This window comes from Actinia tenebrosa, unplaced genomic scaffold (assembly GCF_029948245.1).
Source record: "Actinia tenebrosa isolate PJP-AT-01 unplaced genomic scaffold, QUT_ActTen_1.0 PGA_scaffold10__47_contigs__length_13832649, whole genome shotgun sequence".
NCBI lineage: Eukaryota > Metazoa > Cnidaria > Anthozoa > Actiniaria > Actiniidae > Actinia > Actinia tenebrosa.
The window spans coordinates 12,532,575-12,550,808 of NW_028292570.1; the positions used below are offsets into that span (position 1 = coordinate 12,532,575).

Below are 18,234 nucleotides of genomic sequence, written 5' to 3' on the forward strand. Positions count from 1 at the left end.
CGAACCATGAACAGAAACATACTGCAAACGATTACAGAGATATGACTTAAACCATTTAAGAGCTGTTCCACAAATTCCAAACTTTGAATACATACGATCAAGAAGAATAGTGTGATCAACAGTGTCAAAAGCTGCAGATAGATCCAGAAGAACCATAGCAACACCAGAACGATTATCAATTTCTTTAAGGATGTCATTATGGACACGAGTCAGGGCAGTTTCACAGCTATGAAATTGTTTATAAGCAGACTGAAGAGGTTCATGCATGTTGTTAGATGACAAATAAGCACAAAGTTGATCAGCAACAACTTTTCCAATAATTTTAGAGACAGTCTTAAGATTTGATACAGGACGGTAATTAACGAGTTTTTCATGATCCAACGATGATTTCTTAAGAAGAGGTTTGACAATACCAGTTTTTAAAGAAGGAGGGACAGAACCATTTATGAGAGATGAGTTGACAATCCTACAGATAACAGACAGAAGAGAAGCAGATTTATCTTGAAGGAGACTAGCAGGAAGAGGATCAAGCTCACAGGACTTTGACATCAGTTTACTGGAGAGTTTAGTTAGCTCATCAATAGTCACTGGAGAGAAAGAGTCCAATCTACACCTAGTTGTACTGGAGTCCAATTCAGAGACAACAAGAGTTGACATAGAATTTTCAGAAGTAGGAAAACCATTACGAATATTGATAATTTTATCTTTAAAATAATCGACAAAAGTATCAGCGAGAACTTGCGACGAAGAAGAAGATGGTAGCTTTTTTTCAGGAGTTAAATGTAGCAGATGATCAATAGATTTGAAGATTGCGTGACAATCAGAACCAGCATCAGAGATTAAATTTGAGTAGAAATTCATTTTAGCTTCGAATATTAACTTTTTCACGAGGTTACTTTGTTCAATATACAATTCACGATCAATGGCTAGTTTAGATTTTCGCCAGCGCCTTTCAAGCTTTCTTTTCTTGATTTTATTTGTTTTTATGACGTCATTATACCAGGGTGCTTTCAGGCGTTGCGTGACAATTTTAGTACATAACGGGGCATGTTTATCAAGCAATGATTTCAGAACAGAGTCATATTGAAGGCAGAGATCATCTAAGTCAGCAGCAGGAGATTGTATTAATGACGATTGAGATAAATCACGGCTAAAATGATCCATATCAATAGAACGAATTTTACGATAGGCCAGAGTACGTATAGAAGCACAGGGTCTGGTGACAGCTAACTTACAATGAACAGCAAAATGATCAGACAACACAGGATCACGGATATAAACATTCTTAACAAGCAAGTCATCATTCCTAGATATCAGGAGATCAAGAACATGATTGTTTTTGTGAGTAGGTTCAGCCAAGTTATTCAAGATAGATAAATTAAAACAATCAAGTAAATCAGTAAAACGAACAGCATAGACATCATTTGGGTTATCAACATGGAAATTAAAATCACCAACAATTAACAGTTTACCATTGAACATAGAAAGAGATTCAAGCAGCGACGAAAATTCTTGGAAGAACTTAGAAGTTGATGAATTATTTTTCAAAGTAGGCGGCGGTCTGTACACAACAATAAGACGGACTTGACTCGAACTACCACGAAGAGTAAATTCCAAGTGTTCAAAAGAAGAGTAAGAAACAGTAGTGTTAATACGTTTGATCTTAATCGATTTCTTGAAAAGAAGACCAATTCCACCACCAGAACGATTAATTCGAGGACAGTGTTCAAAAGAAAAACCATCTGGACAAATATCGCGAGAAGCAAAGTCACTGTTACTATCATTATTCCTAAGCCAGGTTTCAGTCAAAGCAAGAATATCAATATTTTCATCAACGACAAGGTCTTTTAAATGAAGAGATTTGTTGTTAATCGATCTCGAGTTGAAAAGGCAGAAATTGAGCAAATTATCAGCAGAAGGAATTACACGTTGGGTATTTTCAACAGACTTAAGGCTCAGTGAAGCATAGCGATCAACAGAAGAGGATTTACAACGACCACCACGATTTCCACGATAGCGAAAAATGTTTAGTTCTTTGAAGACAGCAAAATTAATAGATGACAGGCTTTTGGTTGAAACACAGTTACGATAACGATATAGTTCATTTCTAGAGTACGGTATAGACGGCAAATTTGAAGGCTGAAGCAGAATGTTGACAGATCCAGATCCTGTAGAGAGGTCAAACGGTGAAATATTTGAAGGTCCAGGATTTCGTTCAATGTCCATATAAATAGTGATGTCAAAAGGAGGATCATAACCAGCGATAAGTAGAGAAGTAGAACCATGTTTAGTCAGCTTTACACGAGAGAACGAAGACTTGAAATAACCACACGGAGACAAGGAGATTCTAACGGCTAACGGTCGAAAATTCAAACATAGAAAAATATCACTCCAGAGTAATAGATTTGATGAAATTTTCAGGTCAGCAGGTAATTGTAAGTAAAAGGATCGATCTAAAACACATTTTGTAGTGTTAAAACTCAAATAATAAATAAAATATACTAAAAAATAGAGACCTAATTTTGTGGCTGCCATACGGCGCCGTGACGTAATGAACATTTGCGTAAATAAACATATTGCGTAAATAAATGTCCAAAACACTGTATTGAATATGTGTTGTGGTTTATTGTCTGCACCAAAACGCTAATGAAAGTTCCAAAACGTTGATGAACCCACGCTAACATATTCATGATTGTCAAATTCAATGCTAAATTTCTTAATGAACGTTCAATCGCACTATTAAGACTCCGTTCGCCTTATTGTATGCCTGTTCGCTCTAATGACAATGCTTCTTCGCTTCAATGAATATTCCTTTGCGGTTAAGGAGCAGCAAAAGGTGTAAACCAAATTCCAAATGAGTCAGACTAGCGTCTTTTGAGTGCCTATGAAGATCCACAGAAATGCATACAATGGTACAACCACATGTAAACATATCGTCCAAGATGTTTAAATAGAGAGCACATTCATCAAACTTAAATTCACTTTTTTGTTTTTGAAAATCTACAATCGTAAAAGCACAATATACTTATTTGTATTGCGTAAATAAATGTCCAAAACACTGTATTGAATATGTGTTGTGGTTTATTGTCTGCACCAAAACGCTAATGAAAGTTCCAAAACGTTGATGAACCCACGCTAACATATTCATGATTGTCAAATTCAATGCTAAATTTCTTAATGAACGTTCAATCGCACTATTAAGACTCCGTTCGCCTTATTGTATGCCTGTTCGCTCTAATGACAATGCTTCTTCGCTTCAATGAATATTCCTTTGCGGTTAAGGAACAGCAAAAGGTGTACAGTGACATTTCTGTCATCACCTATGGGTCAATAGAACATGTATTTAAAAGTCTTTATTGTATTTTTGGCGTGTTGTGAGAAATTTTAAATCGAGCTCTGTACTAGCTTTTGATTGAGATTCGCTAAGAGTTTTTGACTTCTAGCTTTAAGTTCCATTACGTATACACATAAACCGAGCACTAGTTTAACCGATGTCCAGTAGAGCTTCAAAACGCCCTTCCTCTAGAGGTGGCCACGTGCAAAATTCAATTGATTCCAAGAGACGCAAATGTGGACATTGTCAAAAAATTCTCAGCAAAAGACAGTTTTTTGAACATAAGCGAAGATTCTACGACTATGCGAAAAACATTTGGACGACGGACGTTGAAGAGTCAGCAGTAGATAATGAGGGATCTTCTGGGGCATCTAAAAACAGCGAAGGCTTTGAATGTCCTCATTGTGGACAACGGCTCGGTAAGAGTCAGTATTATGAACACAAAAGGCGTTTTTACGATGCCAGTAAGAATATGTGGAATTTACAAAAGCAAGCAGTCACTAGTGGAGTTATTGAAGATTTGCCTGGTAGCTCAAGTGAAGGTAATGATTTTGAAAGATTGCGAGATCGATTTGCGCGGAGCTGGCCGAGCGAGTTAATACTTAATCTATCAAATGTATCGTTGTCAGTAGTATATCATTAGGCCGGTATTGGGGAAGAAAAGAGAGGAGAATGATTTTGGATTGTAATCAGGAATTCCGATTGAATGATGTTTCCTTTGAAAAGCGGGGTACGGACTCTGTGTACTTTGAGAAATCGTGTTATGTTCAATGCTGGTATAAAAATGCCAAACTAAAAAGTAATTCAATAACAGCAGTTCATGAGTGTCAGTGTTGGACTACCCGTGGAGTACGTAGAATTAATTTGAGGAGACTTTTCATAAGTTTTACCACTAACAAATTCTGGGGGGAAAATGCGGAAATTTTAAAGATAAATATATCTAAAATCTTTAAATTCTTCTCTCTCAATCTTCTTTCAATTATTTTTTGTTTCAGATGAGACTTGTACACTCCCAACAGAAAATAATGCTTCTAATTACGACCGGACACTAACTTCAGGTATATTAGTATATCCTATCCTATCCTATCCTATCCTATCCTATCCTATCCTATCCTATCCTATTATATATTCTATTCTATTCTATTATATATTATATTAGTAATATCTTCATTTTAAGCGGATTTAAATAAATCATGCATTACGTGCGTACATGCCTAAGAACGGCCAATTTTAAGACCACACAACATCCGTACAGATTCAGGTACTGATAGATAAACTTTTGTTATATGGATTTGGAAAAGAATCCAATCATTGATTATTCATGTATCAATTATTTTTGAATACTAAACCAGATTATTTTAATCATTAGATCAATATATGACATCAGGATCAGTCGCGGCATCGGACGACTCTTCAAGCGAAGAAGAGGTTTGTTATACAATGAAACACCTTCGCCCATGTTGCTATTTAGCAAATTATTTACAAAGTGAATTAAAAATAACATAATCAAAACGGAAACAATTTGCAAAATGGAAGTTTCGCTCTGTTACTTGCGAAACGGTTATTTTAATTAGTAAAAACTCTTGTTCCGAAAATCGGACGAAAATCTTGATTTGTGTCATATACAAGCTTTCAGTCATTAGACAATTTTCGAAGGCTTCATTGAAAACGTCAGTTCATTTTTGCCTCAGTGATGACTTTCTACATCCAGTTCTGAGATTAACATTCGATAATTTTGGCTTATTCAACATTCATGAAACTAAACTAAACGGGCTGATAATAATAGAAAAAACGTTTGTTTTACCTACTTTTAGGACGAGAGTGATGAGGACAAACATGATTCAGACTCGAATGCTGATGAAACGCCTGAACATTGGGATGAATTAAGTGAAGAAGATTTGCGCGATATCATTGATGAAGAAAATTCCGATGGCACTGTAAATCACGTCACGGAGGAGCAGTTTAGTATCAACAATAGGCAAAAATCACGCACATTTCTAACGTGGCTCCACTCGACGAAAAAATGGATTTGTCATGTAGGCAAACATATAGACAAATATATGGGCAAATATCATATTTGACTAATAGTAGACAATATTTGCCCAATGACTGTATATGATATGTACCTACACATTTATCCCATGGGCACAGATGGCAAAGTCCGTATGGCCCAGTAAAATCCCAAACGGCAAATATATAGCAGATATCATATCATCCATACATTTACCCGGTAGTAAATGTGAATGCTCATTTGATATGTGCACGTATTTGCCCAGCCCGTATATGTGTTTTATGCCTTACGTATACCCTGTGTTTCCCCAGGCCGTATATGTGATTCATGCCTTACATATACCCTGTATTTTCCCAGGTCGTATATGTGATTCATGCCTTACATATACCCTGTATTTTCCCAGGCCGTATATGTGATTCATGCCTTACATATACCCTGTATTTTCCCAGGCCGTATATGTGATTTATGCCTTACATATACCCTGTGTTTGCCCAGGCCGTATATGTGATTAATGCCTTACATATACCCTGTCTTTGCCCAGGTCGTATATGTGATTTATGCCTTACATATACCCTGTGTTTCCCCAGGCCGTATATGTGATTTATGCCTTACATATACCCTGTATTTTCCCAGGCCGTATATGTGATTTATGCCTTACATATACCCTGTGTTTGCCCAGGCCGTATATGTGATTTATGCCTTACATATACCCTGTATTTGCCCAGGCCGTATATGTGATTCATGCCTTACATATACCCTGTATTTTCCAAGGTCGTATATGTGATTTATGCCTGACATATAACCTGTGTTTGCCCAGGCCGTATATGTGATTAATGCCTTACGTATACCCTGTCTTTGCCCAGGTCGTATATGTGATTAATGCCTTACATATACCCTGTATTTTTCCAGGCCGTATATGTGATTTATGCCTTACATATACCATGCGATATGCTCTGACCGTATATGTGATTAATGCCCCCTTAATGCCTTAGATGTACCAGCGCGTCTTAGCCATATTTGCTCAGTTGAATTATGCTCATCATATTTGCTAAATTTAACTATGTTATCAGTCTTCAGCTATTGTCACTTATGGCAGGCCAAAAAAAATAGAAACGATATATGCCGTGACAACCACCTCATACTTTAAACATAGCTAACCTATGTTAAGAAGCAGGAAAAAAGACATAAATCATACTGAAAAATTTTTATTGTGAATTTCCTTTTCTTGACGACTGATTAACTATGAACAATTTGTTAACTACAACTAATTGAAAATGCTAGTTCTGTAAATTAATTATAGGTGTTTGATTGATCTTGTGACAGAATTTGTGAAAGAAGATCATAATATATTTAGTTGTCAATCGATCTTTGGCTTATGTACGATTCTTTTTAGATATTCTGTAGTAGTACACTTCATTTATAACTGCAAAAATTTAATTAAGGACACCGAACGTGGTTGGGTTTCTACGAGTTTTATGAATTAAATCTTGTGTCACTGTTCCTCCGTTCCTTTGGCCTGATTTCTAGGGTTTTCGTTCTTCTTTCGATTATTTGAACATTATACTTGTTTACTTGAAGAAATCCAAAGGTCAATAGGCTTAAATAGCCGCTGCTATACCGTTTGACCTTTGGATTTCTTCAAGTAAACGAGTATAACGTTCAAGTAATCGAAAGAAGAACGAAAACCCTAGAAATCAGGCCAAAGGAACGGAGGAACAGTGACACAAGATTTAATTCATAAAACTCGTAGAAACCCCAACCACGTTCGGTGTCCCAGTGCCCTTGATTTGATAAAAACCTTTAGGCTCTCAATGCCCATTCGGGACCTCCAGATAGCGTTGGGCGTCTTGACGGCTCTCCGATTTTCCACTTCAAAAGCATGGTGAGACTGCGCTCTGACAGCCTCCTTTTTGCTTTTCGGTCCATGCTTTCCACGAACTGGTTAGCTAGGGGGCTTCTCCATGCCAGAGGGTGTTTTATTAAAACTTTACTCTGCTTAGTAGGGCCCCCTTCGTTATCAGAGCCACTGTCCGCTGTATCGTCATCAGCCTGGTCATCCGCCTCTGACATCGACTCCTCTGATGACATATACTCCAGTTTCATAATTGCCTTGACTTTCTCTTTGTCCCCTGGTGATAGCGAGGTTGACAAGTCCGCTGCCTTGGATCTGGATTTTAGGAGCTAAAAGAAAAAAGAAAAAAGAAAAAAAAAAACACCGTCAGTCAAAGTTTCTTATTAAACAAAGTCATAATCGTTGCAAATTCAGTTTACTCACATTTTGTTTTCTTTGTGTTTTCCGCTGCATCTTTTGATGCCTTCCAAGGGCCCCTGAACGCTCTCTTTTGTTTCTCTTTCTCCTCGTCAGAAAGTGACTTTTAAGGGCAGCTGAAATTACATCAAGTACCCATATATTAAAACTTGAGACAAAATTTGTTAGAAATGTTGGCATTTGGCCGACAATTACTCCTTTAGCATCCATTTGTTTTTGCTTTGTTTTGTTTTGTTTCGTTTTTTTTTTTTTTTTTTTTTTTCCCCATGTTATTTTATTTCAAACTGCTTCCCCTCCCTTCGGCATTTGAATATTTCTAAAAGGATTTCGTTACCCCCTCCCCCCCCCCCCCCCCGACCACCACCCCCATCCTTTGTCCTCACCCCTCCCCCCCGGGTTAACTTTGATAGGTGCATAAGGCCTTTCGCACTTCGTAATATAAAATACATAAATACCTTCTAACTCGACGGCAGAGACATCCTTATGAACATTCAGAACTCTATCCCTTATTGCGTTATTAATCTGTTCGTTGACGTCATCTCTGAAACTAATTAGGAAATACCATATTTGAGTGGTAAGTGGAAACTTAATATGGAAAGTAACTATGGATGATTCAGACAATATCATTTTTATTAAATTTTCATACTTACGCTTTAGTAAAATCCCATATAAGAGGGTTTTCTTCCCTGTCCCGTAATTTCTTTGCTACCAAGCGTACTTCAGACTGTAATAACATAATATAATTCATTAAAATCATAAGATGTACCTTAAGTTATTCTTAGACATAGTAATAATGTTTTCATTATTTTTATGGCTGTGATTGTATAATATTGGGGAAAAAATCGAAATCAAATCAATTCCTTTACAAAAAAGGAAATTATCATTATCATTCAGTGTCTTGTTATTGGAAATCAATAGTAAAGTTTGGTAGCATTAACCACTGCCATGGCGGGTTTCCCGCCAATTTTAGTATTGCATAAATTATACCGCTACATAATTATACCAACTACTCTTCGCGCCAAGAATTCCCAGTAAAATTATCAATAAAAATAGCTTGCTTTTTTAAATATTGCCACTTTACTTACTGCAACAGCCTTTGAGACAGTAATCTTGGTCTTGCTGTTGTCCTTATTCTGCTGGCTTTCTTTTAAGGCCGCTAGTATTTGGCGGTTTTGTTCTTGCAGTTCTTTAAACTGTTTTACAATCGTTTCGAAATTTGAAGAAATTTCTTCTTTTTCGCTGTCGGGGTCAACGTTCTCATTCTCGCTTGTTGCTTGCAATAGGCGATTTCTGTGTTCTCTTAGCACATCCTCGTTACCACCAGGGACAGAGGGAATAAGTATATTAAGCCTTTGAGAATTGGCGCCATTTTCAGTATGTCTACTGCTTGTACTGGTAGTTGCAGTAACAGAATGGATTGGCATTGGGCGTCCTGGTAAAGGTGTAGATGTTCTTCCCATTTTTTGATCGCGACGAACGAACGCAATTTATAAGCAAAGATATAGAATGTGCGGGAAACTAGATGACCGACAGAGTTTGTTACCTGTTTGTGACCAAAAGGCGAATGAACGAATAAGTACATCCACTGAACAAATCTACCCCCTATCTATCACGGCGTATCACGTGACTTGTGATGACATATACGTTCATATAATGAAGTCTAATAATAAAAAAAGGAATAACTGTCTTATAAAAATGCTGAAGTTGTATCCAGGATTCATGTTAAGTAATATATCTATTATCTTAAAGCTATTTGCTCCATTTTATAAAGTTATGAAATTTTTTCTAAAGCCTAGATTCACGAAATATCATTGCAATAAACTTGATTAGCTTCTAGCTCTAAAACCATCGTACCATTGATCTGCCGCCAACAGTGACAGCTCTAAGGAAAAGGGTGCGGTAATAAAGATCCGGCGTGCTTTTGTCCAATGGCATGTGGTTGATGGACGTGGAACTTTATTACGCTGGAATATGGCTTTTAGTCATTCAAAATGCTTGGATTTTGAGTAATTATCCCAATGATACACACCGTCTTTTTAATTATATAGTTCTGGAAAACAAAATGTCTTCTGCGATGTCAAAGCGTTATCATTGCTTTCATTGTAACGAAGATCTACATTACAGAGTATTTTGCCGTCACAAAGAAGAATTTTATGATCCTTTAACAAATCAATGGCAATTACAGCGGAATGACGACGAAGACTCAAATGATAGTATTTTCACTCACGAGATTGACGGCCAGAACGACACTTCTTCTAATGACTACAGCGAGATAAACGTTTTGGACCAAACTGATCAAGACTCCTCTGATGTGCCAAATACAAACCAACCATCAAGTGACGAATTCTTACCAGCTACTTCACAAAAAGGTATTGATGTTATACGTTTATTTGATGATTAGATTATATAATCTTTAAATGTTAAAGTCAAACTGCATATAGATAAAAGACTGAATCTTTAACAAGCGGCTGATTTGCACATGATCTAGCTCCCCTATTGGATTTACTACCAAGCATTAGTGTTATTGAAGCGAGATTAAGTTAGAGGTACAAATGATTCTTTTCTATTTCTATCTTAGCCTCGTTTTCACCGTTACTTTTAAGAAGGGTGCATTATTAAGTAATCGGCTTATGGTTGCCATCAAAACCTCAGTGTTCATTCAGAAAGGTTCATTCAAAGAGTTTATAAAATCATAGCTAGAGATAACTCATTTAAAACGCCAAAAAGAATTTACTATGTTCAAATGGATATTGCTGTACATTTTCGTCTCCAAATCAATTCATGACTGTGGTCATCCTGAGATAGCATGGTATCCGGCAAAACATGTTTGTCAAGTTAGAGAAATACAATTATAAGTAATTTATTTAATATGTCTCTTGGGTTTTTTATTTTCGATTTATCATTTTTCTTTCACGAATTATAAATTGTTGTTTTGCTGACTTAGAAATTTATATTTTATTTTCAATGGAAATCATTTATTTTCAGAGCAAAATTTGGGTCAAAATTATGCATTTAGGGACCGGTCATTATTTAAGTTGGAGGGGGGGGGGGGGGAGTGGGGGGGGGGGGGGGGGGTGGAGGAGAAATTGTCAGTGAGGCAAAAAAATTTCAAGGCCCCCCCTTTGAAGGCATCCAAGTTTATTGAAAACCCCCCATGGATTGTAGTAAAAAATTTAAAAATTTTCCCTAAAAGTCATTTTTAAATTCCAAGACCCCCCATTTTTCACTAGCAAAAATTTCAGGCCCCCCCCCCCCCCCAATTTTTTCTTCCCCCCCCCCCCCCCCAACTTAAATAATGACCGGTCCCTTAGCCCATGAGGTTTTTTTTACTGACATTTTTTTTTCTAGTATTATAATGGTTTCAGACTTTATCTTATACTATGTTGCAGTTATGCAATGCCGAATGAATAAAATACATCGTATTTGCTTATGTTTAAAGGAGACGGAATATATAACTTTGAGGAAGAAGATCAAGTGTTTTGGGATGACAAGTCGGACAGTGAATCTGACCATGAAGAGATAAGAGGAAATGAAAGAAGGAGATTGGTTGAAACTTGGGATATTGATATCGAAGACCTAGAAAGAGATTTTGAACAATCTAGTGCAGAAATAAGCGTTGCCGTCGAAGCAAGTTCCCGAGTGACCCTTATTAACTAGATTGCCTTGTTTGTGTGCTTTTGGTCTGCATACTTTTCTGTACCAGACCGAGGCATTGATATTCTCCTCGCCTTTTTTAAAGCGATTTTTCAGGTTTTGTGTGAGCTTTCGCCAATCATTTTCCCAACCGCAGTATTGGTTTTCCCGAGCTCCTTCAAACTCTTGAAAAATTATCTTTCTTTTAAAGATAAGCATTCAGAGTATGTTGTTTGTCCGAAATGCGACACCCTATACCGTTTTCAAGACTGCATAACAACAAGATTCGGGCGTGTCATTGCTAAACCATGTTCTCACATTGCTTTTCCGAATCACCGTCAATTGTTTCGCCGCACACCTTGTGGAGCGGAATTGCTTAAGGAAATTCGTTTGAAAAATGGACAGACGAAATTGTACCCACGTAAAGTTTATTGTTATAAAAGCATCAGAGAGACTCTAACTCACTTTATTAAGCGACCAGACTTTGTACAAAAATGTGAGATTTGGAGAAATCGGAATGTACCGGATGATATTTTAGTTGATATTTACGATGGCCAAGTGTGGAAAGATTGGCAATATTTTAACAGCACTCCTTTCCTTGCCCAGCCTAATAATTATGCTTTTATGCTGAATGTTGACTGGTTTCAGCCTTTTAAGCACAGTGTCTATAGCGTTGGAGTCATATATATGGTCCTCCTAAATCTTCCGAGAAAAGAAAGGTACAAAGAGGAAAACGTAATAATAGTTGGGATAATACCTGGTCCACACGAGCCCAAATTGAATATCAATACGTACTTACAACCACTTGTAGCCGAATTGAACTTATTGTGGCACGAAGGCATCCAAGTTCGGCCTCATGGGAGTAGAACAGCAAGATGTTTTCGAGCTGCCCTCCTTTGTATTGCTTGTGACATTCCTGCACTAAGAAAAGTTTGCGGTTTCTTCTGAGGATGTACTGCTCACCGAGGGTGCTCAAAGTGCACAAGATTTTTTCCCGGAGATTTTAGTAGCATGAATTTTTCAGGTTTCGAAGATGACAATACACCAAGGACAAATGAAGAGCACCGAAGAGAGGCTCAGAAAATACTCAATGCAACAACCGCTGATGAACGAAACCAAATTGAAACTTCCACTGGAACAAGATATTCTGAACTCTTACAGTTGCCTTACTTCGATTGTACTCGTTACCATGTTGTTGATCCTATGCACAATTTGTTTTTAGGGACAGCAAAACATTTAATGAAAAATGTATGGCTAAATGCTGAAACGCCAATTGTTTCTAAAGAAAATTTGAATAAAATCCAGGAAAAGGTAGATGACGTCAAAGCACCATCATTTATTGGGCGTCTCCCGAAAAAGATATCAACATCGTTTGGAGGATTTACTGCTGATCAGTGGAAAACATGGACTCTCTTGTATTCTGTATTCTGCATTTGGAATATCGTTCCAACAGATGATTTGGAGCTGTGGAGGTTATTCGTATTGTCCTGCTTTCACCTTTGCTCTCCACTTATTACAACTGAAGAGCTACAAGAAGGACATGATTACCTAGTGGAATTTTGTAAATCGTTTGAAAAAAGATATGGAAAGGAACGTGTTACGCCAAACATGCATCTACACCTGCACCTCAAACAATGTATTTTAGATTACGGGCCTGTATATTCATTTTGGCTTTTCAGCTTCGAACGTTTCAATGGGATTTTAGGAGCGTTTCGAACTAACAATAGATCTGTTGAAATACAAATCATGAGAAAATTTCTCCAAAAGCATGAACTAAGAGATATCCCTTTACCAGAGAGATTTCGAGAAACTTTCCAACCAGTATTTCAACTTCTTCAGGAGGCACAACAAGTAGGAACACTTGGCGAAAGCATCCCATCAATACCATCAACACTTAATCTTTCAGTTGGTCAAGTACTACGTTGCTAGAGTGGAGCAATATGAATGCATACTCATGTTTTTCACCTCGATCCATTGATGTTCTTGATGATGACTATACAGAATATCTCTTTAAAGCTTATGAAACAATTTTACCTCAACACTCGGTCATTGAAAGTGTTACCGATACGTTTGAGAGAGTTAGTACCATTGGATATTCGGGGACAAAGCTAGGGTCCTCTGACTCTAGACTGGAACGTTCTTCCTTCATTCTTGCAAGTTGGTGTGGCCAATATAGTGGCAGTATTGAGACCGATTCATTTGACTTGCGCCCCGGTGTTGTCGATTTCTTTCTTAAACAAACCATTATAATTGATGGCAAGCAGGAATCATTGTGTATGGCAAAGGTTCGATGGTATCAGCGACATCCAGAAAGACACAGGATTGGCAGACCACATGAAATTTGGTGCAGAAACTTGTTTGAAATGGAAGGGCCCTCTACATTCATACCCATACAAAGGATACACAGCCAGTTTGTTGCTGCTTACGATGTTATTGACAAAGAAAGAGTATTAATTGTTTGTCCTTTACAACGTAAATTGTACGGATGATGGAGATGACAGTAAAGTATCATCCAGGAAAAATATTCAAAGCTATCAAAAATAAACTGTTTGAACTGTGCATCAGTAACTAGATAGTCAAAATGAAAATTGAATGAATTATTTGATGACTTTAAAATTAGATGAATTAAAATAATTATGAATGAAATTGCATATATTGCCAATAAAAAAGATGAATTCATATGTTTAGACTAAACAAAATTGATGCTTCAAATAATATTACAGATGTTAGCGGTTTGAAATGCAGCTCATGAGGTTAATGGGTTAATGAGTTTTCTTATTGTCACTGGAAAAAACGCATATACGACTTACGCATATTATAAATACATCGTCCGCGTATTTTCCTGTGTGTATCAACGCATATAACCTCTCCATGACATCAAAGCAAAACAATGATTGAATTAATGTGGTCGCAACATTGATGTCATGCGTTAGGAGAAAAAATTGACACATATGACTGAGATGGACCTGCATGCACTCCCCCCTCGTAAGTCGTAAAAACAAGCCAACATCCATTATAATTCAGTTGAAAAATTATTGATTTGTTTTGAAAAGTTTTGATTGCAATGAATTGAAACGGAAACCTCACATCGGATATACTCAGTTTGGGGTATTGTATTTGCTCCCCAGGTAAATATGGGGCAAAGCCTAGTGCAAAGTTGATTTCATATGTGCCCTTCATTTGACAATAGGGCAAATATAGGGCAAAAACGGTTATCATATATCCCCACTGGGTAAATGCGTCTAAACTAAGGGCAAATATATAACATATTTACCCATGTGTTCAGATGTATGGCAAAGCAATGGCAAATTTATTAGAAATTTACCCCGACCTTTGCCTGCATAGGCAAATGTATGGGCAAATATAGAGCACCATATTTGCACAACATTTGCCAAGTGGACATATGATGACCAAATCCATTATTTCGTCGAGTGCTCCTATATTTTATTTTTCTTTGGCAATACTACAATCTTATCAGTGACAGAGGTATCGAAGGTCTTTTGAAGTACCCAAGTGCACTACTTTCCAAAGTAGGCGAAGGATTACCAGCAAATGCAGGATCTGACCTATTGATTTCCTTGGCTGGACTTATACCTGTAACAATGTATTCTCTGAGACGATATCTAGGTATAGACAGGGACAACTTTCAAAAATTTGTGGTTTGTGGAAAGTGCACAAAGTTATTTAAAGAGCAGGACTGTGTCAAGAAGGTAAATGGTAAATACCAAGCAAAACTTTGCGACAATGTACTTTTTCCACACTCTTCAAGACGAAAACCCTGCGGAGGCCAGCTAGTTAAAAAAGTTTTCCTGAATAATGGTTCAGTCAAATTTTACCCAATATATACTTATTGCTTTAGGAGTGTTATAGATTCGTTAGAGACGATATTGAAAAGACCAGGATTCAAGGAAAAATGTGAGGAATGGCGTGAACGAAATGTTAATGAAGATACATATGCAGACGTTATGGATGGAGACGTTTGGAAAACATTCCTAAAGTATAAAGGACGAGACTTTTTAAACCTTAAACACTCTTATGGTTTAATGCTGAACTGTGACTGGTTTCAGCCATTTAAGAGACGCAGTGATTATTCTATAGGAGTTCTGTATTTGGCTTTGATTAACTTACCAAGAGCTGAACGTTTTAAGAAAGAGAACATAATATTGGTAGGAATAATACCTGCATTAAATAAGGAACCAGCAACGCTTACGCATTTTTTGAAACCTATGGTGGACGAGTTATTAGCTTTATGGAAAGGTGTAAAAGTCAATGCCCATGGTGCACCAGAAGGTGGAATAAAGATAAGAGCTGCTCTTCTCTGTTGTGCATCTGATATTCCTGCTGCTAGAAAATTATGCGGATTTCTATCACACGCTGCACACAAAGGATGTAGTCATTGCCTAAAAACCTTTCCTGGGGGTTTTGGAGAAAAGAAGGATTACAGCGGGTTCACAGATCGGGACAACTGGCCAAAAAGAACAGATGAGCAGCATAGACGAGATGCTCTTAAAACCACTAGATGTAAAAATAAGACTGCACAGAAACGAATGGAAAAAGAACTTGGAACAAGATACACCGAATTGTTACGACTTCCGTATTACGGTAGTATCACAATGTGTGTGATTGATCCGATGCACAATTTATTTCTGGGTACTGCTAAGCACCTTTTTAAACTCTGGAGCAATAACGAGCTTTTTTCAAGAGAGAATATTATTGAAATCGAGCGACGTACACAAAACATTAATTCCACTTCTGATCTTGGTAGATTACCACATAAAATTACAACAAACTATGGTGGTTTTACAGCTTCTCAGTGGCAAAACTGGATTCTTTATTATTCTTTGTATTGTCTCGAAGGAATTCTCCCAGAAGAACATTTGAACTGTTTACAAACTTTTGTAATCGCCTGTCGGCTACTGTGCAAGACCTCTATTTCGAAAACTGATCTCTTTTTAGCTGATAGAAAACTACTAGACTTTGCAATAAAATTTGAAAATCTTTATGGAAGAGAAGCCGTTACTCCGAATATTCATCTACATATGCATTTAAAGAAATGTGTTGAAAACTATGGAAGTGTGTTTGGTTTTTGGTGTTTCAGCTTTGAGCGTTATAACGGATTGTTAGGCAACTTTCACACCAATAACAGGTTCATTGAATCACAATTAATGAGGAAGTTTATTTGCATGAGCAGCGCTGCAGACTTGCAGTATACATTGCCGAAAGAGTACAGCGAAGTTTTCTTTCCATTTTGCAAAGCTCTTCTGAGGGATGCTATAGTGGATAATATTCAGGAGGAAATTAATCAAGATAGACTTTCTAAATTTAAAATCGCAATACGAGGATCAATAGAAAGCCTTACAGATGTGTGGACAGATTTTAGTGACGTAGCATTGCCAAATAGCTTCGTGATCTCTTCGTTTGACAACGACGACTTATTCAACCTAAAAGAAATGTAACGGAAACTTTATCCAACAGTGAATTTTGACCGTCAGCGAGTGAACCGAGCCTTTAGAAAGTATAAGTCAGTTACAGTATTCGACGAAAGACTAGGTTCAAGATTTAACACACGTCTTGATTCTTCAGGAAAGATCATGGCCTCATGGGCAGGTAATGGTGGAATAATTGAGGCAACATCTACTGGCAGACCCGGCTTTGTTTTGTTTTATTTGTGCCATACTATTGTGATCAATGGAGATCAATTAACTCATATTCTTGCAGCCGTTCAATGGTACCAAAAGAATAATCATATCACATCATATCGCAATCCATTAAGTGTTTGGGAAGCAAAACATTTTGAGGAACCAGGGCCAGCAATATTCATTCCAGTTCAGAGAATAAGCTCAAGGTTTGTCTACGGAGAACACAGAAGCGAAAACCAACATGTAATCGTTGTCTCACCCCTGATTAGACACGTTTCAGTAATAAAAATTATTCAAAAAAATACAAAATAAATGTTTTATTCATTAATTTATTATTCAGTCTTTCTTTCTTTCTTTCTTTCTTTCTTTCTTTCTTTCTTTCACAAACTGATCCATGCCTCAGAACACTTTGTTTAATTTTAAACATACTTGATTTACGTTAATCCAAAGGTGCAAGAGCGGATTGTTATAAGCCGCTTGCTTCGCTTTTTCGGGAACTAATTTAGTTGGAAATTATTTTTCAATGTTCAGTAAATCAAATCAAAATTAAAGAAATAGAACCTCTGATGCTTTTTTATGGTATATACTATCACTTCATTTGTTCTTCTTTTTCGAATAAAGGTGAAGACCTAGCATTTGATAAATATTGCACCGAACTTCAAATCCTACACCACTGAACATATTTGTGAAATAGCTGCAAATTATATCTGTCAAAATTTGTATTTTCTCTTGCAAAAATATAACCCTTTCCTCGAAATCTAATATAAAGAAAAACTTAATTAAATGGCAATGACACAAAATAATGTGTTTTAAGTTGTAGTTCGCATAAACGAAGTTAAAAAGACAAACTCAAATAGGACGAAACAGCGCTGCTGTTCACCAAATACTGGCTATTTCTGCATGGCTTTTTGGCAAGCCGTTTTAGTTTCTGCCTAGTATGATTCAGTTATTCAAAATATTTTATGATTTTCACTTTAGCTGATTAGATCTTACATAGATCCTTCGTAGACCTTCTGCATTTTCTTGCACGATATCGATCCATGCATATTTTATATTTACATTTAACTGTTACATTTTTTCTAAGTGTTCACAATTATATTCAATTTCCGTGTGCCTTAAATGGAACGGAAACATGTAGCAATGTGTATACGGCGTTGTTTCCCTTAAACGCTTAACGGAAATGTGAAGGAGGACTGGCTTTCAGAAAAGTGGATTTCCGTACCCGTAAATTTGACGGAAATTCCAAACTATCAAATTTCCGACAATATTTCCGATTTCGGAAATCTGTAATTTCGCACTGTGGTGTACCTCTGGTTACGCCCTACACACTTTTTACCCCTTTGCTTAG

The 18,234-nt window shown here is 37.0% G+C and overlaps 4 protein-coding genes and 1 pseudogene across 4 annotated transcripts; 4 read left to right on the forward strand and 1 right to left on the reverse strand.

Moving 5' to 3' along the window:
• The first annotated feature begins 3,417 nt into the window (after window positions 1-3,417).
• LOC148913089 (uncharacterized) lies at window positions 3,418-5,710 on the forward strand. The gene is made up of 4 exons (XM_089027002.1): window positions 3,418-3,876; window positions 4,330-4,392; window positions 4,704-4,762; window positions 5,149-5,710. The coding sequence occupies exons 1-4, from the start codon at window positions 3,492-3,494 to the stop codon at window positions 5,413-5,415; spliced, it is 774 nt and encodes a 257-aa protein (XP_088883128.1). The 5' UTR covers window positions 3,418-3,491; the 3' UTR covers window positions 5,416-5,710.
• Window positions 5,711-7,145: 1,435 nt separating this feature from the next.
• LOC148913090 (uncharacterized) lies at window positions 7,146-9,084 on the reverse strand. Its single transcript, XM_089026400.1, has 5 exons — window positions 8,700-9,084; window positions 8,265-8,338; window positions 8,070-8,161; window positions 7,621-7,730; window positions 7,146-7,526 (listed from the first exon to the last, which is right to left on the reverse strand). The coding sequence occupies exons 1-5, from the start codon at window positions 9,072-9,074 to the stop codon at window positions 7,146-7,148; spliced, it is 1,032 nt and encodes a 343-aa protein (XP_088882526.1). The 5' UTR covers window positions 9,075-9,084.
• Window positions 9,085-9,489: 405 nt separating this feature from the next.
• Window positions 9,490-11,289, forward strand: LOC148913091 (uncharacterized). The gene is made up of 2 exons (XM_089027003.1): window positions 9,490-9,983; window positions 11,054-11,289. The coding sequence occupies exons 1-2, from the start codon at window positions 9,548-9,550 to the stop codon at window positions 11,269-11,271; spliced, it is 654 nt and encodes a 217-aa protein (XP_088883129.1). The 5' UTR covers window positions 9,490-9,547; the 3' UTR covers window positions 11,272-11,289.
• Window positions 11,288-12,201, forward strand: LOC148913092 (uncharacterized). The gene has a single exon (XM_089027004.1). The coding sequence runs from the start codon at window positions 11,872-11,874 to the stop codon at window positions 12,193-12,195; it is 324 nt and encodes a 107-aa protein (XP_088883130.1). The 5' UTR covers window positions 11,288-11,871; the 3' UTR covers window positions 12,196-12,201.
• A 2,399-nt stretch (window positions 12,202-14,600) lies between these two features.
• LOC148913093 (uncharacterized) lies at window positions 14,601-17,198 on the forward strand (annotated as a pseudogene).
• The last annotated feature ends 1,036 nt before the right edge of the window (window positions 17,199-18,234 follow it).

Bases quoted from the DNA above. Each gene is read 5' to 3' on its own strand.
- LOC148913089 (XM_089027002.1), top strand. From the start codon at position 3,492: ATGTCCAGTAGAGCTTCAAAACGCCCTTCCTCTAGAGGTGGCCACGTG. The intron at 3,877-4,329 runs GTAATGATTTTG...TTTTTGTTTCAG, and splicing joins GCCTGGTAGCTCAAGTGAAG to ATGAGACTTGTACACTCCCA. The intron at 4,393-4,703 runs GTATATTAGTAT...TTTAATCATTAG, and splicing joins CGACCGGACACTAACTTCAG to ATCAATATATGACATCAGGA.
- LOC148913090 (XM_089026400.1), bottom strand. From the start codon at position 9,074: ATGGGAAGAACATCTACACCTTTACCAGGACGCCCAATGCCAATCCAT. The intron at 8,162-8,264 runs GTAAGTATGAAA...TTTCCTAATTAG, and splicing joins ATATGGGATTTTACTAAAGC to TTTCAGAGATGACGTCAACG. The intron at 7,731-8,069 runs GTATTTATGTAT...ATGTAATTTCAG, and splicing joins CTCTGCCGTCGAGTTAGAAG to CTGCCCTTAAAAGTCACTTT.
- LOC148913091 (XM_089027003.1), top strand. From the start codon at position 9,548: ATGTGGTTGATGGACGTGGAACTTTATTACGCTGGAATATGGCTTTTA. The intron at 9,984-11,053 runs GTATTGATGTTA...TTATGTTTAAAG, and splicing joins ACCAGCTACTTCACAAAAAG to GAGACGGAATATATAACTTT.
- LOC148913092 (XM_089027004.1), top strand. From the start codon at position 11,872: ATGCTGAATGTTGACTGGTTTCAGCCTTTTAAGCACAGTGTCTATAGC.